Source organism: Silurus meridionalis, chromosome 25 (assembly GCF_014805685.1).
Source record: "Silurus meridionalis isolate SWU-2019-XX chromosome 25, ASM1480568v1, whole genome shotgun sequence".
Lineage (NCBI taxonomy): Eukaryota > Metazoa > Chordata > Actinopteri > Siluriformes > Siluridae > Silurus > Silurus meridionalis.
This window is the reverse complement of record NC_060908.1, coordinates 3,596,475-3,620,403: the sequence shown is the minus strand read 5'-3', so window position 1 is coordinate 3,620,403 and position 23,929 is coordinate 3,596,475. Positions and strand designations below refer to the sequence as shown.

The following is a 23,929-nucleotide window of genomic DNA, read 5'->3' as shown; positions in this document are numbered from 1 at the left end:
TTGGATTTAGACTGTTTAGTGGTCACTATTGGACAATATGAATGTAAAGCAGTCCGAACACACACACACACACACACACACACACACACACACACACACACACACACACACACACCTCTCTCACGCTCACAATCTTCCACAATTATTGCATTTAAAGTCCAAAATTGTCCGTGAAATAGTTCTGCATAGTTGAAACACCCCGTATTACTCAAACAACGTGAAGGAGCATCATCTGAAATGTGTGTGAGAGCCATCACCATTATCACCATCACCATCATCATAATCATCTAAATAATTACATATAATTAAAATGATCCCATTTAGCATTTACACCTCAAGAGAAATAAACCAAACACACACACACACACACACACACACACACACACACACATTAGTGTTCTTCAGGGGGTTCAATTCACTAATTCCCTGCAGTCATTAAAAAGTGAGTAGCTTTACACTAGTATTCTCATCCAAACTAGATCGAGCTCCTCCTTCTCCTCCCACACTGCATAGATACAGTTCTCAAGTAGTGCATAATCCAATTACTGCATTAGAGCGCCACCTGGAGGATGAGCGCTGTACGTGTGCGCGCTACTTCTCACCAGCGGGTGGTGCTGTTGCTCTGAGCGAACGTGAGGGTGCTTCTGTGCTCCTTTCTCGCTTTTCCTGGTTACATCACACTTTATCAGCGCCACATTGTCCGAGTTCATCTGTCTGTCTGTGAACGTCCTCTGGTTGACACGAAACTGAGAGTTTTCGGATCCATGAGGTCCCTGAGGGGCCTTCAAAGACACATACGTGATGTCATCTCTTTCTGCAGGCCCAAAAGAAGATGACAATGCGTTATGATGATGTCACAACTGACACACACACACACACACACACACACACACACACACACACACACACACACAGGATTAGACCACACATTCTCACCACACCTACAAACACTAAATGCCATCTAATAGGCACAAACCCTCTTTGCAAAATAGTGCCCTTTTTCCTATTCCCAACAATCTAGGACCATTTAAATCCTCCCACTTTTAACCCATAATGCATTGTGAGATGTCTTAATTGGTATTTTTTTGCTGTGTGTTTAGACATGACATAGCAGACCTTCCTACTAAGTGCAATGTGATAGCGCTTGAACCTCCTTTCTGCCTACACTACACTGTTATAGTATGCTTCATTACACTACACAATATTACGCTATAGTTCACTATACTACAGTCCACTACACCATGATGTACTACACTACATCACTACACAACACTATGGTACACTTTACAATAATACGGTCCACTACTCCATATTACAGTACACTACACTCTACACTACACAACGGTACACAACACTACACTACACACCACTACTGTACACTACATTACTTTACACGAAACAATACTATGGTCCATTACTCTAAACTACTGTACACACATATACCACGATACAACACAATATTCCTGTACAGAAATCCACACTACACTATACTAGGGTACACTACACAACACTATAATACACTACACTACATTACACAACCTAATACTACAGTCCCTTACACTACACTACAGTCCACTTCACAACACAATACTACAGTTCACTACACTACACAACACAACACCATAGTACACAACATTACTCTGCACTATACCACAGCACACTACATAATACTACAGTACACTAGTCTACACTACAGTCTACTATATTAGGGTACACAACACAACATGACACAATACTATGGTCCACTACTATCTAAGACACTACAGTATTTTTCAATACACAACACTACAGTACACTGCATTACAATACAAAGCACTGCACTACACTGTACTACACTGCACTATACTACACTGTACTACACTACAAAGCACTGCACTATACTGTACTACACTACATTACACTGCAAAATACTGTACTACAAAGCACTGCACTATACTGTACTACACTACACTGCACTGCACTACAAAGCACTGCACTATACTGTACTACACTACACTGCACTACAAAGCACTGCACTATACTGTACGACACTGCACTACACTAAGCACTGCACTATACTGTACTACACTGCACTACACTGCACTGCACTATACTGTACAACACGGCACTACACTAAGCACTGCACTATACTGTACTACACTGCACTACAAAGCACTGCACTATACTGTACTACACTACATTACACTGCACTATACTGTACTACACTATACTACACTACATTACACTGCACTATACTACACTACACTACACTATACTGTACTACACTGCACTACACTGTACTACACTACATTACACTGCACTATACTGTACTACACTACATTACACTTCACTATACTATACTGTACTACACTGCACTGCACTACAAAGCACTGCACTATACTGTACTACACTATTTCCTCCTACAATGTGCATCAGAATTGTACATGTTTCAGCGTAAGCTTATAGCGTCCTCTCTTCCAGTTTTCTCAAAAGCGGAGCATATGATGAAGTGAAGAAAGTCGTCTTTGTTTGTTGTTGCTGTGGATCACCGCATCCAGAGCTCATTAGATATGTCTGATATGCGAGTGCTGCAGGGAAACAAGGCCGAGCCGGATGTGTGATGTAAGCAGTGTGCAGGAGTGCAACAGGCTGAAATTACACACGTCAGGGGCTCTGAGCTGAGACGTGTGTTATAACGAGTGCTGTGGGGTTGTAATGGCTATAATCATGTATACTGTGATTATAAGAAGTTCGGAGCAGTTTGTTTAAACTGGTGTTGGTGTTGAGTGCCGTTTTGTCACTGGTGTAATGCAGAATAATGAACAGTAGAGTGCAGTAGTGAGTCTCAAACCAGGAGAAATTCATTCCTATTCGATCTACACTGAGTCAGCGTGCATTTTCAGACCGCACTTTCTTCTAAGTGTTGTTTACTACCCATATGTTTGACCCTGTATTTACTCACCAGTGGTTCCAGCTCCTTGCGGTCGATGAGGTTAAGCTCGGTGCAGAAGTAGTAAAAGTGTTTGTAGCAGGTGTTCACGTGGGCCTCGGCTCCCATCAGGATGATTCGGTCGAAGTGGTGGATGTAGACGTGCACGAAGACTCGGAAGAGCCGGCACAGGATTTTCTTACAGATCTGAACGAAGTTCTTGGGGAATGGAATTCCTGAGGGAAACAAAAAAAAGATTGAAACTTTTCTACGGGTTTGTGATGAACAGTGACGCTTGATGAAACAGGATTATCTCAGTGGGAGATATTATCCATACATATTTATCTACTATAAACCATTGATTAGATAAGCATCTTAACCATCTGAGAAAAGAACATAATATAAACCTTTATATAAAGCAAATGTGTATTTCTTTTCCAAAGTGATTCGACTCATAAGACAAAAACTTACTATTTCACTCATTTCAGTGTAATAAAACATTATTTAGGGTATATTCAGAGTTATAAGACACAATGTTGTTTAAAAAGTTCAGCTAAAGTTAAGAAAACGTAATCTTAAGGAAATTAAGGCAACACCTCCTTTCCTGAGACCACACCTCCTTCACTCAGACTGACAGGCACACAAAGGCCACACCTCCTTCACTCAGACTGACAGGCACAGTCCACACCTCCTTCACCCAGACTGACAGTCACAGAAACCACACCTCCTTCACCCAGACTGACAGGCACACAGAGGTCACACTTCTTTCACTCAGACTGACAGGCACACAGAGGCCACACCTCCGTCACTCAGACTGACAGGCACAGGCCACACCTCTGTCACTCAGACTGACAGGCACACAAAAGCCACACCTCCTTTACTTAGATTGACAGGCACAAGCCACACCACCTTCACCCAGACTGACAGTCACAAAAACCACACCTCTATCACTCAGACTGACAGGCACACAGAGGCCACACCTCCGTCACTCAGACTGACAGGCACACAGAGGCCACACCTCCGTCACTCAGACTGACAGGCACACAGAGGCCACACCTCCTTCACTCAGACTGACAGGCACACAGAGGCCACACCTCCTTCACTCAGACTGACAGGCACACAAAGGCCACACCTCCGTCACTCAGACTGACAGGCACACAGAGGCCACACCTCCTTCACTCAGACTGACAGGCACACAGAGGCCACACCTCCTTCACAAAGACTGACAGGCACACAGAGGCCACACCTCCGTCACTCAGACTGACAGGCACACAGAGGCCACACCTCCTTCACTTAGACTGACAGGCACACAGAGGCCACACCTCCTTCACTCAGACTGACAGGCACACAGAGGCCACACCTCCGTCACTCAGACTGACAGGCACACAGAGGCCACACCTCCGTCACTCAGACTGACAGGCACACAGAGGCCACACCTCCTTCACTCAGACTGACAGGCACACAGAGGCCACACCTCCGTCACTCAGACTGACAGGCACACAGAGGCCACACCTCCTTCACTCAGACTGACAGGCACACAGAGGCCACACCTCCGTCACTCAGACTGACAGGCACACAGAGGCCACACCTCCGTCACTCAGACTGACAGGCACACAGAGGCCACACCTCCTTCACTCAGACTGACAGGCACACAGAGGCCACACCTCCGTCACTCAGACTGACAGGCACACAGAGGCCACACCTCCTTCACTCAGAACAATGTATTAAGTTTCCAAAGCGAGATGTTTAACTATTACTGGAGAATCAGGTACTTTTACTGATGAAAACATGGATAAGAACCAAAAGCAAAACTGAAAAGATCCTTTTTTATCCTTCCCTAAATTTTTGCTTTTTAATCCGGCGACTATGGCTTGGAGATTTGACGCTATGAAAATAATATTGTAATGATGATATTATAAAAATGACACTTTTGTAAGAAAAGAAAAAAAAAATCATAATTTTTTTTGCTACTCTGAGCAAAGTGAATTTTTTTCTTTGTATCACCTGTTTCTCCCTCAGGAAAATAATGATACGTCATACATGATATAAAAAATATATATTATGTCTTTCATTATTGTAAAAACCATAGGACTGTACTATATCCTGTTCCAAAAAAAGTGTCCTGGTGATCAAATTTCCAAAGAAACCAGCATACACCTTGGAAGATAAACAACCAATCGAATTGCAGCCTTTAAAACTCTAACCTTGGGCTTATCTCTGTGTGTAAAAGGTATCAGATGCTCTGTAGACTCTGGGCGGAGCTTTCGAGTCAGAGATTAGTGCACGCATGGTGTATGTACGAGTGTGGGTTCAGAGCGCTCATGAAGAATGTGTAGTGTGTTCCAGAGATTCCTGATGTTCCTCCGCCAACACTGGGGCACTGTGACTGCGAGGGCTCCTGATCCCGGCATGGGGGCTTAACGAGGAGGCTTATTTCCATGGGAAGTGGCAGCAAATGTACGTTTGTGTGTAGGCGATGAATTAGCGTGCATTGTATCTGAACAAAAGCTCTCATAGCACGTGTGAAACAGGCTCTGTGTTCGAAACCGGGATACACTCAGCCTGGGCAAATGTTAGCAGACAAAAAACACTAGTTTTCTGTTACTTAAATCCTGTATCGAGTTGCAAAAACACAGTTTTCAAGACTGGAAACTTTGCATTGAATTAAATGGAAAATAAGTGAATTAACAAGAATATATCAGAATTAACGGGAATTAAAAGGAAAATACAACAATAAAACAGAAAGAAAGAAAGTGCAAGAGAGAGAGAGAGAGAGAGAGAGAAAGAAAGTGATATATAAAGAAAGAAAGAAAGAAAGAAAGTGCAAGAGAGAGAGACAGACAAAGAAAGTGATATATAGAGAAAGAAAGAAAGAACAAGAGAGAGAGACAAAGAAAGTGATATATAGAGAAAGAAAGAAAGAAAGAAAGAAAAGAAATAAAGAAAGAAAGACAGACAAAGAAAGAAAGAAAGAGCAAGAGAGAGACAAAGAAAGTGATATATAGAGAAAGAAAGAAAGAAAGAAAGAAAGAAAGTGCAAGAGAGAGACAAAGAAAGAAAGAAAGAAAGAAAGAAAGAAAGAGCAAGAGAGAGACAAAGAAAGTGATATATAAAGAAAGAAAGAAAGAAAGAAAGAGCAAGAGAGAGATGAAGAAAGTGATATATGAGGAAAGAAATAAAAAAGAAAGAGCCAAAGAAAGTGATAGAAAGAAAGAAAGAAAGAAAGAAAGAAAGAAAGAAAGAAAGAAAGAAAGAAAGAAAGAAAGAAAGAAAGAAAGAAAGAAAGAAAGAAAGAAAAAGTGAGAAAGCAAAGAGAGACAAGGAAAGGGAACAATTGAAAATGTGAGAAAGAAAGAGAGGTAGTGAAAAAAAAGTCAAAGATAATGACCAATAGAAAAGGAATAAAAGAAAAAGAATGAGAGAGAGAGAGAGAAAGAGAGGGGAAGAGAGAAAGATAGAGAAAGACTGGCCCCCGGCTGGGGTCCCTAAGCACTAAAATCGTTTATCCTCTTATCTGCTCCTGATAATCTCCCATGATGGAAACTGGCTCAAAGATTACAATAAAACCAGGGCACATGCTGTTCTAAATACACAATCAGAAAGCACTGCTACAGTTTTCACTCTTCTATGGATCCTCGAACCTGAAGTTTAACTCTCTCGCTGCCTGTGGAGCGACACGGATTAAACACGGATTCTAGCGGCCTGTACGGGACAAACATTCCCATCCAATTTCCCCACTGTGGGATGAACAAAGGTCTTATCTTATCTCGTGCTCAGAGTCCCTACAGCGGGGAGCTTCGTTTTATACAAGAGGAGCTACACATTAAAGCCTGGGGTCCAAATAAAACATGACATCCTGGATTTTCACACACACACACACACACACACACACACACACACACACACACACACACACACACACACACCACTGAATCTGCAACATCAAGTCTCAATAAAACGTCCACTTTCAATGATCTACAATCATCCTAATGTAGTGTTTCACACAAGATATTGTACATTCAATATACTTTACTACACATACTCATATATGTGTTTGTGTGTGTGTGTTGGGTTCAGAATAATGAGCAGGATATTCAAGTTGTTGACCCACACACACCCAACTACCCACACCCACACCCACTCACATTCACACACCACACAGGTGAAACACCAGTACACACACACTAAAAGAGAATCCAGGTCAGTGTGTGAATGAAGAAAAAAAATGTTAATACATTAAAATATATATAAATAAAGCATCTTACTGTAGCATTGTGTACCAGCTCTTACATAACCTCTTATTCAGCTGTTAAAAAAAAATGTGAAGGTCTACTGTACACTGCTCCAGAAACCAATTCGTTTGGAAATCTCAGAGGACGTGAGGTGTTCTGTATCGGAAAAGTGATCTACTGTATAATGTAAAGGAAGTTAGCAGACAGTTCAACAGTTCAGGCTGATCTATAGTTCTGGTTAATCTAAATGGCAACTTTTTATTTTATTTTACGGTGGTTCATAAAAATGTGAATTATTTATTATAATGTAATTGAGCTCACCACAAAGACTACAGGTATATTATACTACAGGCATATTTTACCGAGTGAATCTTTAACTCAAGTGCATGGTTTGTGTATTCCATCCACCACTACAAAAATGACCCACGGCCCGGTGCCATCTTGCGACCTGGAGTTCGGAGACCCCTTTATTAAAGAGTGTTCACTGAGAATCTGGATTGATAAAATAACAGTGAGTGAATGCTATGATGCGTACATTTCTGGCATTCTTTTGGACTGTAAATGAATGGTAACCGCGCGTACAAAACACAGTGACTGTAAACTGTCTTTACACATAATAATGACTCACAACGCAGCACATGAGCTAGTGTTTAAATAAACACCAGAATAAACAGATTTGAGGTTGAACTGAAAAAAAAAAAAAGGGATGCAAACAGACTTGGCAGGCTGGCAGTAAACAGATGGAGCGTGTGTGTGTGTGTGTGGACATGGTGAGGGTGGGAACGAGGACGCCAGCGCTTAATATAACAGAGCACGACTTTCTTTTTCTCAGCAACCTGCCTTGAGGAGCTGGCACAATGTATGTGTGAGCAGGACAACACACTCCCCCTTTAACAAACGACAAGACTGGAAAGGGAGATGAAGTAAAGTGACCTGATTCTCCTCAGCGTGAGGCCGAAGAACATTCTGAGAGCGAAGACAGAGAAGGAGAGGGGAAGAAAGAGAGAGACTCTCAGGTACGAGGTGGCGTGAGCATGAAGGTCATGTGATCGTGACGCTAATAAGCACTCAGTTGTGGTAATGAGAGACTGACCAGAGTGCACTCGAACACTCAGCACCGCTGCAAGACACACACACACACACACACACACACACACACACACACACACACACACACACACACCTTTATAAGTCCTTTCCAGCTATGAGAAAGGAACATTACCAAAATGTACTCAGTAAAGTGGACAGTTATGTATTTTTTTTATAGTATAACAGTGTGATGTCTACATATGAAGCATGTGTCATGAGAGAAAGAGAGAGAGAGAAAGAAATTATTATAGTCACAATGACAAAAGTTACTACTGAGAATGGCCATGAAGGAAAGATGAGGTGTTCTGAGATGTGTATCATTTTAGAGAGAGAAAGAAAGAAAATGAGAAGAACAGACAGACAGGCTCAAACAGACATAGAGAGAGATAAAGAAAGAAAAACAGACAGAAATAGACAGAGAAAAGAGATAACGACAGAGAAAGACAAAGGAGGAGAGAAAAAGAAATGAAAGACAGTGAAAAAGTCGAGACAGAGAACTGAAAGAGAGAGATAAAAACAAATAGAGAGGAAGAAAAGACAGACAGACAGACAAAAGATAGCAACAGAGAGAGAGAAAGAAAGAGAGAGAGAAAGAAAGAGAGAGAGAGAGAGCGCATGAGACACACAAACAGACAGTCAAACATCCAGACAAAGAAAAAGTTATAGAAACAGACATAGACGGGCAAAAAAAATGGACAGATAATATATGGAAGGTAGACAGACAGAAAGCTGAATCGTGAGTTTATCCAGCTTTGTGCTTTTTCCCACTCTGAGCACAGTAGCTACACAGCTTCAGAGGTCAGAAGTCACACGAGCCTCCCGAGGTCGTGACAATTCCTGACTGCAGGAACTTCCTCTCCTCCGAGGGGATCCTACACGGACAGAGCTCTCAGCAGTGTACCGGCTTCCACACTTGTGACCTTTGACCTGAGCGTAATGATTTGAGTCCCAAATACTCAAATTGTGATCGAGATGAGTTCAGTAGACTGGATTGTAATTTTAAAAAGACATATATACACATTTATATAAGATCCAGCAGCAGAATATTTTCTGTTCCTATTTCTTAATAAACCAATCAAGTTTACTTGGCAAACACTTCCACTTCCACTGAACTGATCTGTGTGTGTGTGTGTGTGTGTGTGTGTGTGTGTGTGTGTGAGAGAGAGAGAGTTTCAGTAAATCCTTGTTAAAGCCTCTTTGCGGTTGCGAGTGTAACTGCGTCTCGTAACTATCTCCTGGAGTTTTGAGTCGCCTGACGCTGACGGCTGTTTGAGCAGCAGCTTGTCTGATTCCTGTCTTTCCTGTCCTGTGTGCCATGTGTGTTTGCTGAGGGACAGCAAAAAGGAGGAGCAGAGACACAGCTGGATGACAAGAGGGACGACGTGCAGGTCTGACAAGCTGGTCCTGAGATAATCAGAGAGAAAGACAGACAGAGACAAAAAGAGAGAGAGAAAGAAATCCATAGACAGAGACATACAAAGAACATAGAAAGAGACATGGAGGCAAGACGTGCAGGAGAGGACAGGCTGGTCCTTTGATCGAAATAAGAAGAGAGAAAGACAGACAAAGAGGAAGCGAGAGACTGGCAGAGACACAGAGGTGTGCAGGACAGGACGGTCCTTTGATTGAAATGAACAGAGAAAAAAGGCAGACAGAGACAGAAAGAGTGTGCAACATTGGTGTGGGTCAGACAACAGCAAGTGTATGAGAAACCGGTGGAGAGCTTAAAACTGATGACGCACACAAACATCACTTATGCTACAGCAGCTACAAATGTCCCCATATCAATAATTAGAAATCTTTTTAAACGCTATATAAACCTTCTTTCGACCAATCAGAATTGAGAATTGTGGTATATATTAGGGATGTGCATCTCCATAAGTGAGGTCGATGCGATTCAACTCTCAATGCATAGCCAATGATACGATACATTAAAAGATACATATGAAGCAGCTACTGATGCGATGTGATACGATTCACCCCATTACGATGCAGTGCGACTCGATTTAATGCAAAGCAATGCAATGGGAAAAATATATGACGCTCTACAGTTCAATATTGTACAGATTTTATTTCTTTGGTTCAGACAGAAAGAAAATTTACATTGAAATAAATCCGTTTTTACCAAAAGATTTTAGACTTCAGATAATTGGATGTTCTTCTCCTTTCCAAATCCCAGTTTTGTCTCGTGTCTTGACGGCGCCACAACACGGACTTGGCCTTTTCTCGCATCCTTTCTAAATAATACATATTTTTCCCCGACACGGACAGAAGAAGGCTACGCCCCGGCTCACGTCAGACTGAATAATTGATAGTACTGAGAGGGTTAAAACGCTTGGATGAAGAGAAGAGTGGGAGCGAGAAGCCGCAGGTGACGGACTGTAGCGGGTAATAAAGACCGGGAGGGATGGGGTTGCAGAAGGAGGCCCGTCTCGTCTCTGAGGGTCTGATAACTTTGAATAATTAACAGACAACACGTGATTGTGTTACACTTTAGCGATACAGGACGTACATGCTGTGAGTGAGGATGAAGAGAGAGAAAGGAGGAGGGGGAGGAGGAGTGTGCAGGGGTTTTAGGATTATAATCATAGCAACAAATTAAGGAACTTTAGTGATTTAGATGATAATAAAGACCTCAGAGTGGGAAAGTCAGCAGCCTGGGTGTTTGGGGAATACAGTGTTTGGGGCTGAGCTTGTAGGTTTAAATATATAGTTGCCTGGCAGACAAGAAAAAAACCCATCAGGAGATAAAAACCAGACAAGCATGTGCACCTACAAACTGATGTATGTGGTAGAGGGCAAATAGCACTTTCCTCTGTCTATCATTCTGCCCTGGGGTACTGTGGTCAGCTGGCTTCACATGTCTCTTGGGCGAGAGCAAGCTGATGGGTGTGAGCTGACCAAAATAAGAAGAAATATGAGGGAATCCCAAAACAACTTGCACAAAACAAAAACAATCATTTGGTGGCTATGTTTAAATGTAAGACATTTCAGGGTGATACACACCTTGAAACTGGTGCTAAGTGGCTAAGTCTGGGTAAAATTAGCATGCTGAAATTACAGGTTTACCTTTCGGATCCAGGAAAACACTGACAAAAATAAAGTTTGACGCAAGATTTAAACCATATAACGTCCTTACTTTCTATTGGGTTGAATGTACTGAGAGAGAAAGTAAAGATGCATTACACTTAAATAAAAGGACAAAACTACTTCAAATCAAATCAACCCAGTTTATGTAAAAAAAGATGTTAATCTCAGCACACTGATCTATTAATAGAATTATATTAATGAGTCAAACACTGATATTTATTACAATGATCATGAGACCAAATTCTTCTTGAAAAAAATCATGCAAACGAGGCCATGCGTGTTGAGTCAGCGAATTCTTTTATAATTTATTCCTCGCAAAAATGTTCTGCTTGCTGTTGAACTGATGCTGAACTGTATGTTGGTGATAAGTAGATACGCCAAGCGCCAATCAAAATAAGTTCAAAACAAAGCGAGAGCTCGACCCTGATTGCTGACTTGTAAAAGTCTCCCCAAATGGAAATACTTAAGTGAAGTACAATATGTGAAAAAGCTACTTAAGTACAGTAACAAATTTACTTTGTTACTCTCCACCACTGTGTGACTCTATTTCATAGCTGATCTACCAGCTACTGGAAACTACTGGACTACCTACCTCACTATATGGTTTTTTTTTTGTGGCTGTGTGGCAAGTTGGTAAGTTGAACAAAAAAAAGTTCCCAATTGACTGGAAGGCTGGCCCCTTGAGGATTGGCTACAAAAACCTAGCGTTTCATTGCTGGAAGAGAATCAAACTTCTTCTTTCGGCTGCCCCCATTAGCGTCGCCACAGCGGATCATCAGTCATCATAGCACTCTGTCCTCCAATCACTTGAATGACTTCCCTCCACATCCATAAACCTCCTTGGCGGCCTTCCTATTTTCCTCCTGTCTGGTGGCTTCATCCTCAGCATTCTTCCACCGATCTACCCCCTGTCCCTGTCCCTCTGCACTAGAAGTTGACCAATAGTGGATTTTTCCGACACTGGTAGCTTGGTTGGATTGTACTTGCTTATAACCGATTAAAATGGATTCGAAAAAACCCAAACATAACACTTCATGTATAATAGTACTGAACTTTATTATAAAAAAAAAAAATCAAGATCCATCAATAAAATGTGCTAATAAATTTTTTATAATATGGCGCTCTCTGTGCAGCGCGCATGCTTAAGTGGAAAAACGTACAGCACGTAGTGTCAGTGTTTTACCTCTAGAGGCCACTTTAATAAAGACAGCGAACCGGAAGCCGGAAAAACTATCGGCATGGATTTCTGCAGATAGCCGATAGTTCCAGCAATCAATTATTTGTGCAGATTTATCAGCAAAAACAATTAATCAACATGCACATGATCAAACCGTCTCAATCGCGCTTCTCTCACTTTGTCTCAAAATGTCCTACCTGTGCGGTCCCTCTAATAAACCCGTTTCTAATTCAGTCCATCCTCCTGCCTCCTAATGATAATCTCAGTATATTCATCTCTGCCACCTCCAGCTGAGTCTCCTGTCGTCCTGCCTTATAGTCAATGCCACTGTCTATAATCTATACGACATAGGAGGTCTCACCGCCCTCTGATAAACTTTCCCTTCCACTCCTGCCGCTCTTCTCCACCCGCTCCACCATGCCTGCACTCGTTTCTTTACTTCTCTAACACATTCTCTATTACTTTGCATAGTTGATCCCAGGGATTTAAACTCATCCACTTTGACTTTTTAGCAACCACACGGGATGAAAATCCAAAATATAAGTAATCGTTTCATAACTGCACTCACCTATGCTAGTGGGAAAGATGTCCTCGTTGTTGATCTGCACCTCGATCCAGTCCATCAGCAGGTTCATGTACTGCGGCGCTGGCAGCGCTGTGGGCTTCTTGTACTTGTGATCGTCCTGCCAGCGGTACTCGAACCGCGGGCCGCCCGACATCACCGGGCAGCTCTTCTCTGTGCAGAACTCGCACACGGTGCCATAGATCAGGTTGATGCGGTTGAAGAAGTCCACCACGTGGACAGCCACCCAGTCATTGGGGTCCTCACCGGGGGGCGGCTGCACTGCCGCACGCAGGTCCACGCCAGAGCTGAGGGATGCCTGAGCCTGCTTGTGCAGCTCGAAGCGCTGTGTACCGGGCTCAAACTTACGCTTGGGCCTAAACGTCTTGTCCTTGTTGAAGACTTGCTTGAGCGCGATGGACATGGTGAGGAAATGAAGGGGTGGGTCTCGGAAAGGGGGAAGGGGTTCGGGTGGAGAAAAGGTGGATGTGAGGAAAGACAAAGAGAGGATGAAGCTGACTTAGTAGACAGATGATGATGATGATGATTGCAGGTGGCCTCCTCAGCTGATGGTGGACTTCTGCTTTATAACATGGCCACCTGAGAGAAAGATGAGACAGATCAGACCTTATAATGCTTTTAAATGACAAGAAGATAAAAAAAAAATCAATTTTGCTTCAACCACTTCGATTCGAGGTAACTGGAAGCATTTTTTAAAAAAATACATATTTATCAAAATTAGGGAAATTATTGCATATTTTCAAAACAGAAGCATGTGTACAAGAAGATCCTGAAGGTTGTGACCAGAAACAAAAAATTTACAGTGCATTTAAAAAAGGTTATTAGGAGGTTCCAAGTGTGTGAGTAGGTGTGTTTTACAGATCTGCATCCTGGAGCTTTAGATGTAACCACACTGCACACAAGCAAGTTTCAGCAGAGTCACTTCAGCTACTCAGGGTGGGTTTAAGCCCGACGGCTGTGTACTCTTACTAAAACTATAACCTTTAAGCAAGATCAGGCAGGATGTTCACCTGCACACACACACACACACACACACACACACAGAACAAAGGTATAATGGGGGTCTTTAACAACAGATTGGCGGAACTCTGGCAGTCTTTGTGCTGATACACATCAGCGTGAAAGGGATGTGTCTCTGCACGCTGGGCCTCATCGTGGCAAACTGTCCCGATTGAACCAGAGAAATTTAAACCTGAGCTCATCAATTCTACACACAGTATTACTTTTCATTTCCAAGCCCATGGTAATGAAAAATAAAAAGGGGGTGTTGGAAAAGGCTGGCAAAACTTTTTGAAAGTCAGTGCAGGCGCTGTAAATGAGACGTTACTATAGAAATAAACATTTGCACAAACACTGGAAGTGTTGTAAGTGATTAAACCACATACCGTATGCATTCATTAAATAATCATGAATGACGGGGGTGGTGTGATCCGGTCAGATGCTGTTGATCATTTTCCAATGACATCATGAGAGAGAGGGTTATTTCTCACAATCCACGGCAACTCACCAACGATTACAGTTTAAGTGTAAAGATGTTGGCAGAGTCACTAACCTTTTTTTATTGAGTAATGTTGTGCAATCGGATTGTACAGTAATGTGCTTGACACACATTTAATTGTAAAATCGATGGCAGTTCGATTGTAACATTGTTATAGTCACTATTCCAACTTTTTCTTTTGTAATGTTGTTGACAATTACATTAGGTTAACATTGCAGACAATTTTATTGAAACATTGACAATTATACTGTAACTTTAAAACAATTATATTGTAATGTTGACAGGAATAATGTTTCATTGTTGACATGAGAATATTGTATCGCTTTTGACAATTTAATTGTAACGTTGCTGACGGTTATATTGTTACGCTCTTGACAATTTGATTGAAACATTGTTGACACGAGTATATTGTAAATTTGACAGATATATTGTTACGCAGCTATGAGATTAATGTAATGTTGACGGTTATTACAGTGTTGTTAGATTGTTGACAAGTATATTGTAACGCTTGACAATTTAATTGGAATGTTGCTGACAGGTAAATTGTTACACCGTCGACTACATTATTGTAACATTGTTGACATGAGTGTGTTGTAATGTGGACAGGAATATTGTTACGCTCTTGACACGAGTATATTGTAATCTTGACAGGGGTATTGTTACATTGTTGACAATTTTATTGTTAATAGTATATTGCAACGCTTTTGAAAATGTTATTGTAACAGTGTTGACACAAGTATATTGTAATGAGGGCAAGTATACTGTTACTCTGTTGACATGAGAATATTGTAATGTTGACGGTCAATCTATTGCGCTGTTGATACAATTTTATTGTTACGCTGTTGACACGAGTATATTGTAATGCTTTTTTTTTGGCTGACAGTTATATTGTTACACTGTTGACAGTTTTATTGTAACATTGTTGACACTGTTATTGTAATGTTGACAGTTATACTGTTACACCATTGACAGCATATTGTAATTCTATGGACAATTTAATTGTAATGTTGCTGACAGTTATATAGTTACGTTCATTTCATATTTTCATTTTAACGCTGTTGACATAACTATATTGTATCGTTGACACATTTATATTGTAATGTTGTTGATGCAACTATTGTAACTTTGCTGACACCATCACACAACATTCGAATATGGTTGAGAATTGTATTATAAGATTATTGACACAATGTTATTCAGAAATTGCTGGTATAAGACTTTCCGGATCTGTAATATTCAGCAGTTACGAAGAGCTGAAACTGGCGAATCCTTCCACACCTGTTTCCACACAAACATCTCCATACACAAACCTCCTCCTGGTGGAAGTCCTAGTGTAATCTGTGACTACAGAAACAGTAATGCACCACAGGTAAATGTATGTTTGCGTGTAATCCACAGCATTCAAACAGCAACTTTCCCATAGTCAGAATCGCTTTCGATAACCACGAACAGATCTTGCAACAACCTCATTAACTGTGATGACTGTTTTTGTTTCAGTTCAGGTACTTATTGGACTTATTCGTTGTTGTTGTATTTAAAAGAAAGGAAAAAAAAAAAAAAAAACTTCCTTTAAATCATGATGACAGGCAAAAGTGAAAACAGTGTTGGAGTGGAATTCCCCAAACTGCCCACTGTGACACACACACACACACACACACACACACACAGGCCCAGTGTTTAAAGTGAAAGCTTATTCTTGTCTAATAATACTATTACTATACTACTACTACTACTACTACTACTACTACTACTACTACTACTAAAATGATAAAAATACTACTAATAATAGTAACAAATACACAAATACAACTAATTCTAAAAATACTACTACTAATAAAAATGCTGCTAATAATAGTAGCGAACAAACAAATAAATACTACCACTATTACTGTATTGATAACAGGCTGATGAGAAGCAATACTCTGTGGTGTTTATTTTAGTAATCACGTATGTTAAAGGAAAGAAAGCGGTTGAAAACGCTGTTCTAACTGCGTAATTACGTAACTACAGCAGTTTTAGTTCAGTGTAATTGGACGCACTGTATCAATTACACGCAACCTCAACAAGAGCTCCTAATGCAGTTAGTGTTCATCAGTGACTCCTTATGTAACTCACAACGTGTGACATTTGGATTTGTGAAAACGGTTCACGTGGAAACACTGAGCTGATTTAGTTTCTGTAAACCACACATTATGGCTACTTGCTAAAAACGCTATCCTTAGGCTATGGAGTTTCGGCTATGCATCACACGGATCGAGGCCTATTTAAAAGTTTGCCTGGCCAGAATGCATATCTGCGATAGGAAGAGCTAAAGATCAGAGGTAGAAATGACGGGAATGTTGTTCGTTTGCTCTCAGCTGCGACACTAAATGGCACTTTTTCTGGTCGCATATTTACATGTGATTGTTAACATATCGCCACGTAATAGACGTGAGAAAGCAGATACAATTGATAATGTGTTAATTGTGGCGCAAGGACATGAAACATCAGCTAAAGTGGTAAACAGTGAAGCTACACTACATGAACCAACCATGTGTAGTTATTTTGCCAAACTGTTAACACAAAATGAGAGGCACACAATTGTTAAACTCCTAAAAGTACAGTAGGAGACCCGAATGTGTTCCAGGATTACAAAGCCTCAGCACAAAGCCAGCTCCATGAACATTTCAGTTAAATTCTCTTTTTAGTTGTAAAGTGCTTTAAACAATGGATGTTTCTCAATGCAGATTTAAATAGATAACCTGGTTAGAAAAGAATGTATTTGTTTGTTAAATGTAAGTGAGCCAGTGGTGACTGTGGTGAGGAACAACTCCCGGAGATTGCTTTAAGAAGCTTTGAGAGGGACTCAAAAGGGAACCCATCCTCACAAAGTGTCTATTCATTATTAGTTCCACTGTTCCATTGTGAAGATGTGCAGTGATGGGCGCTTAAATGCAACCTGTGGTTCTAAGCGAGTGAGTGTACCTGGCTGTGTATATTAACTACAGTCCAAATCCATCAAGTTCTTGAGTTGCTCAAGAAATGCTGTACAATGTACCGTACATTGGTTGCAGGGTTTCTACAGGTTTGACCGAGTCAAATTATGACTTCTTAAGACCTTTAAAAGACCAATAACAATGAAATGTATCCACATAATATTACAACATCATAAACACACACACACACACACACACACACACAAATAAGATGTTAGCATCTCGCCATAACCGAGCCTTCATTCATTTTTTTTTTAAGCCAGGTGTCGCTTAACTTGCACTTCCCCAAAGCTGAAAAATATGTTTGTGGTACAATCCAAGAGAGATTTGAGGTATGCATGTTGGTCTCATTTGTAGTCGTAATACAGTGAATTACATTTGGATCAGGGAAAAAAAGAACTACAGCACCACAGAAACTTAAAGACTTTTTAAAGTCTAAAATTGAGATTTTATACTTTAAGACCACGCAGAAACCCTCAGAGTAAAAGTTTTCCTGCTATAAGGCTTTAACCTCAACCATATTGGGATGAATTGGAACACTGACTGCACCCCAGGCCTCCACACCTCACCTACATCAATTCCTGACTTTACTACCACCCTTGTGTTTGAATGAGCACAAATCTCCACAAGCACACTCCAAACTCTGGTGGAACATCCTCCCAGAAGAGTGGAGTTTACAGCAAATGATACTAAATGTGGAATAGGATGTTTAAAAAGCACATCATCTCATGCTGAGTTGTCCACAAACCTTTGTCCATATAACATGCTAATTAGCAAAGCATTTGAATCAGCTGCAGAAAGTCTTGTAAGTCTGAAGTATTGCCGTCCTGCATTGCTCCATGGTCCCGGAAAGACAACGCTTCAACCCCGATGGATACAATCAGGAAGGACAATAAAAACCTGCTCGACTTGCCCCGGGACGATAACGGCGGGTCGTCGTGTGAGTTTCTGCTCTTTAATCACTCTGCAGGAATGTGACTGGGTGGGATGAGAAGCTGTAAAACCTCCGACGGATAAAAGCCCAGACCCCTGCAGTGGCCCTTCGAATTCCACATCTGTTACAATTCCTACTTTTCTACCTTGTTAAGCTCACGAGAAAAAAACAAAACCAAACAAAAAAAAAATAAGGCATCACAACAGACAGGAAAAAAAAATCTGAGAGAGAATTGAGAGAAATAAAGCATCCTACTCGAGTGCTCTTATGTGATCGATGGTCTCTATAAAGCCCGTTCAGATGATTTTTCACGCGCTGCTAAAATGGCGATGACTGACAATTCTACAAGGTATGCGAGAAAACATGGGGACCAAGAAAATTCCAATAGGCAGGAAGCACCAAAAACATTCCAACACCACCAACCTGACCAGACTTTAGAAGGTTTGTCACGCAAAGGAATAGTGGCATATTAGTGGTGCTGGGATTTGAACTCGTGACCTCCCGATTCGAAGTCTGACGTCTACAACTTCCACAGACTGTGCTTCGGAAACCCTTCCTGAATCATGGTGAATGTTTGAAATGAGTGTGTTGTACCAGGTGGTATCAAAACGTTTCGAGACTTCTTTTGTAACACGGCAACATATGGCAGCACAGGGCTGCACGCACAGTCACAGGGAGCACGTCCTTCATAAATCAGTGTCCCGAAAGACATTGGGAGATGTGCAACCGGTGCTGTTCTGACCACGTGCGTAGCCCGGTCTCGCAGAATCGCAAAAGATGCTTGACACGCTTCAGAACGAACACTTGCGGGACACGTTCCAGAAGTGGCAGGAACGCCTGGAGTGCTGTGTTGCTGTGCAAGGGGACTATGTTGAAGTGTGTAAACATAGATGAAGAAAGTGCTTCTTTGTAAACAGAGCTGGTCTCGAAACTTTTTGATACCACTATGCGTGTATAATCTCAGCATTAAGGCTGTAAAATGGAGGGCGAAATCTGTGGGGGGGGCGTGGGCTTTAAACGTGCATGCTGTGTCTGTTCAGGCCTTCAATGGGTTTTATAAGGACAACACAGAGGGTCACTTGATCCAACATCAGCTGTGTCTCTCAGTGTGTGTATGTGTGTGTGCTTTTCAAACTTGTGACTATGGAACAGTTTGCCAAATGACTTCGTGATCGGGCCTTTAAACACGAAGCTTTGATTTCCTTTTCCCTGCTCTTTTGAATCGGAAACAATTTATGCGCAAAGTATATAAATTTACCTCGTCACTGTTACAACTTCCTGCAAACATATACATTTCTCTTAACTTTATTGATTACAACAGCTCCGAACCAATATTTACAAGCCTTCATTTTTAATTAAAAGAAAGCAGTAATTTTCACCGTTCAGACTGAAAAAACACATTCTATTAATGAGTATTAATTATGGAAGCACTGGGGGAGAAAGTGTGGATCTGTGGGCATTCGCACATTATCTATTAAACTAGGTGAAGGGCTGAAGACGTTACGGTTTTCAGAGCCACTGCATTTAGATTTATTCTTCGGCAGACGCTTTTGTCCAAAAAGGAGGAAAACAACAAGCAATTTATCAGAAGATGGCAATAAAGAGGAGAAGTACCCGTTATACTATGGATCTGTGGTACGGACTTAACCAGCGATGTTAAGAAGCTGGGGTCAGAGTGCAGGGTCAACCAGGATACAGCCCTGAGCGCTGAGGGTTAAGTCTTGCTCAAGGGTTCCAAGAGTAGCAGCTTGGCCATACTGGAGCTTAAACCCCCAACCTTCCAATCAGCAACCCAGAGAAAAAAAAAAAAGAATCAATGACAGGATGAAGTGCTGTTTTCTACAGCCACACATCCTGAAGTGTTTTATTTCTCTTATACCAGAGCAATATAAAAAAAAAAGAGTGTTTCTGCAGGTTTCACTGAGATTTTTAAGACCCTTTTAAGATCATGACATCAGAAACCCACAGACAAATGAGTTGTCAGCAACTGGGATTAACTAAGCCCTAAATTCATGATTTTTTAAGCAAATTTTGCAAACTAAAAAGTCGTTTCAGGGATTTGTCCTGTTAATTGTTTTAAAAGGAAATACCAAAGGCTCTTGAGCTCCAAAAACACCCCCGAAGGGACTCGTGTCCGTATCAGGGTACAGGCTACAGAGAGACGGATTAAATGATCACAGGACTGTGTGGATTGTAATGGATTAAACGTGCTCAGTAAATAAAAAGCTTCTCACACACACACACACACACACACACACACACGCCCACACACACACACGCCCTGGCCTCCCTCCAGAGCTGCACCCAGCAACAAAAAGCCCTGTCATAAGATTTCAAACAGACGGCTGAAAAAAGAATGAAATAAATGCCCGGTGAATAAACAGTACAGCGCAGCAGTGATGCCAGGCCACAGCGTTTCCACATCGACAGGTTTTTACAGGCTGACGTTCAGGGAAACACCGAGCTTCTGCGAGTAAAAGCATTAAAAAGTGGCAAATCTCAAAAAGAAAAACCCCGCCCGTGTCTGACTTTACATTTATGAACTGTCTGGGTTGCTTCGAGGCAACAGTTCACGACTGTAAATCTGCCCCCCAGCAATCAGGGGCGGTCAATGTTTAACTCGTGTTTCCTGCCCGTGCTTTGTAAAGATCGGTGAATTCCTGCCTAGTGAATCAGGGTGCTTGCACACAGGAAGCAGTGATTATTGTACCGTGAGAAGATTTATATCCTGTTTGATTCACCATCACTCACAATCGCGATGCATGTTCAGGTTCGTTGGAGCTGCTCGCTCACGTTAATGCTGTCACTAAATACCCTTTTAGGCTGCCAAAACACAAATGGGTATGAAAATGGATATGAATAAATGAAAGCACAAATGGTGGACACTGACTTGCTCTCTTTTTACACTCAAACTGGATTTTGCACATAAAAACAATTGATTAATGTTATAGGAAATCGTTGGAGACAAGGAGAACTCATGTTTCCCAGCTTTAAAAATAAAACAAGTTAATCTATTTATATTGAAGGTGACTATTTTTCAATAACAGCATGTCCTAATGTGGTTTTATTCCTCTTATATGATAGGAATTTCCCCCAAAATCCTATTTGTTCTTTAAACACAAAACTAAACTATTATTACAACCAGAACTATAATAGAACCAGGTGCAGAAAAGATTTTTATCTCATAGGTTTTATTAAATTCAATTAAATTGTATGTATAGCGCTTTTAACGATGGACATTCCCATGAAGCGGCTTTACAGAAACAGATGTTATAAAAATATAGATTTAAATGTTTGTGCCTTTAAGTTTATTCCTAGACATGGAGATAGATGTCAAACATTATCTTATTATGGAACATCATCTTCTGTTCGACTATTCGAGTTGACTCTTATAACCGATTCTTTTAGGTGAAATTTTGAGAGCGCACATTAGCTTCAAAGAACTCTTTCCTGACGTTTTCACTTCACAAAGTACAAAATCACTGGCTAAGAAATCGTTTTGGAAAACAAACAAACAAACAAAAAATTAATAACAACGATAATAGTAATAATGAGTCGTTTTGAAAGAGTCGACTCGTAACGATGAGCCGACACAAATGAACCGACTCGCTAAAAAGTGTTATAAAGGGGCGTGTGTACAAACATCTTGTGTATATTTTCACCACCCTTTTTTTATATTGATTTGTTGTACATATATTTACATATTTATCTGCACAATGCTACTATTCGCACTTCTGGTAGATGCCAAACTGCATTTTGCTGCTGTTTTTTTGTATCCAAACTAAGTAACTACCTGCTCCATTAATATCCTGTACAGGACCTGAATCCAAATTAGAGTCCATATCATACCCTAGAAATAGGGCACATAACCCATATGATCATCCCCTATGTAGTGCACATGTGTAGGGAGTATAGAAACATTACAGATGCAACCCAGATTCATTAATAAACGATTAATTGGAGCTGACAGATTGTGTTACTTGGTGTTGAAATTTGCAAATTAAACAATTGAAACACTAAGAAATGTAAGAGTCACTTTATAATGATGTAAACAGCAAAAAAATGAATTATAATACATTTTAACATGACAACGTGTTGCGTAATATCGCGTAGTAATCCTAATACCGATAAAAACAAGAAATATTTGGTCAAACTTTAAATAAATGATCCAAAAGTGAATCAAAAGTGTAAAAATTATTAAATATTAGGGAAAATATTTGATATATTAAGGCAGGCGAGACAGGCACGTTCACACAGCAGTCAAATAAACACTTCCAATCAGCACTATATATGAGACACGCAGCTATAATAATACTATTTTAAAGCGTTTATGCTTTTATTTACCTTTATTGTACTTTATCCAGGACTTTCAGTGCAGTCCGGAGTGATAATCCCTCTCTCTTGCCCTCCTGCTGAATCCCGTTCTGGTTTCTGCGCCACCGCGCTCAGTGCAGGCAGGCTGCGGGGCCACATGCATACTAGCCTACTACGTAGTACACTTAGCAGCGCTTAGTTCTGCAGGCGGTGGCGCACTATTTATTACGGAAGTATGGATGGATGTAGCCATGGGAACCAATGGCATGCCATGGAGCGTGTTGCAGCCAACGCTGCGCATGCGCTCTACGGAGGTCAACAAACGTGTGATCAGCGCTCGTTTTTCTTTTTTTGAGCGCCATCTTGTGGACATTCCGAGATTGCACACCCAAACTGTGCATGTAAATAGTTTTTATCCCCCAAATTGTATTTATATCATTTTATATAATTATTACACCATGATATGATTTTATATGTTCTTTTAAATTATGACTATTATTGTTTATTTTATAGAATTGATTACATGCTTTAAATAATTTTTTTTTAATTAATAAAATATTTTTTTTTAAATATGATAATTATATTGATATCTAAATCAAATCAAACCATACAACCATATACTGTAGAGTACACAGTTAAACAAAGCCACTTTCCCCCAGGACCATGATGCTGCACAAGACAACATAAAAAAACACAAAACTACTCAAAGGTATCTGAGACATTACATAAAGTGCACATGTGCAACATTTAGCACAACAACATGAGACAGTGGGAGACACAGAGACACTGCAGCAGCATCCAGTACAGTATGAAAGGTTTGTATAAGTGCATGGATTTGTAGTGTAATGGGACTAGTGATGTGTGTGTTTGGGATGTGCATCTCTACAACTGTTTTGTGAGGAAAGGGTGTGTGTGATCAGCTACAATGCTGGTGGTTTTACAGATGCATTATGTGGTGTAAATGTCCATGATGGACAAAAAAGAGACCCTAATGATCTTCTCAGATCTTCTCCTCGCTCTCCCCCGTGGGGTCTTGCACCCAATCAGCTGGTCAGGTTGCTCTCAGTGGTCCATCTGTAATATATGTTGAGGATGTGTAGCAGGAACATGGTCTTTCTTCTGCTTTTTT

General features: G+C 40.9%; 1 protein-coding gene across 1 annotated transcript; it reads right to left on the bottom strand.

Annotated features, from left to right (window-relative positions):
• Positions 1-22,986, bottom strand: LOC124379070 (MOB kinase activator 3B). Its single transcript, XM_046839121.1, has 4 exons — positions 22,831-22,986; positions 13,065-13,658; positions 2,942-3,144; positions 1-814 (listed from the first exon to the last, which is right to left on the bottom strand). Exons 2-4 carry the CDS (start codon positions 13,480-13,482, stop codon positions 785-787), a joined length of 651 nt encoding a protein of 216 aa, XP_046695077.1. The 5' UTR covers positions 13,483-13,658; positions 22,831-22,986; the 3' UTR covers positions 1-784.
• Positions 22,987-23,929: the final 943 nt, after the last annotated feature.

Bases quoted from the DNA above. Each gene is read 5' to 3' on its own strand.
- LOC124379070 (XM_046839121.1), bottom strand. From the start codon at position 13,482: ATGTCCATCGCGCTCAAGCAAGTCTTCAACAAGGACAAGACGTTTAGG. The intron at 3,145-13,064 runs GTGAGTGCAGTT...TGTTTCCCTCAG, and splicing joins CATCTTTCCCACTAGCATAG to GAATTCCATTCCCCAAGAAC. The intron at 815-2,941 runs GTGAGTAAATAC...TTGGGCCTGCAG, and splicing joins GCAAGGAGCTGGAACCACTG to AAAGAGATGACATCACGTAT.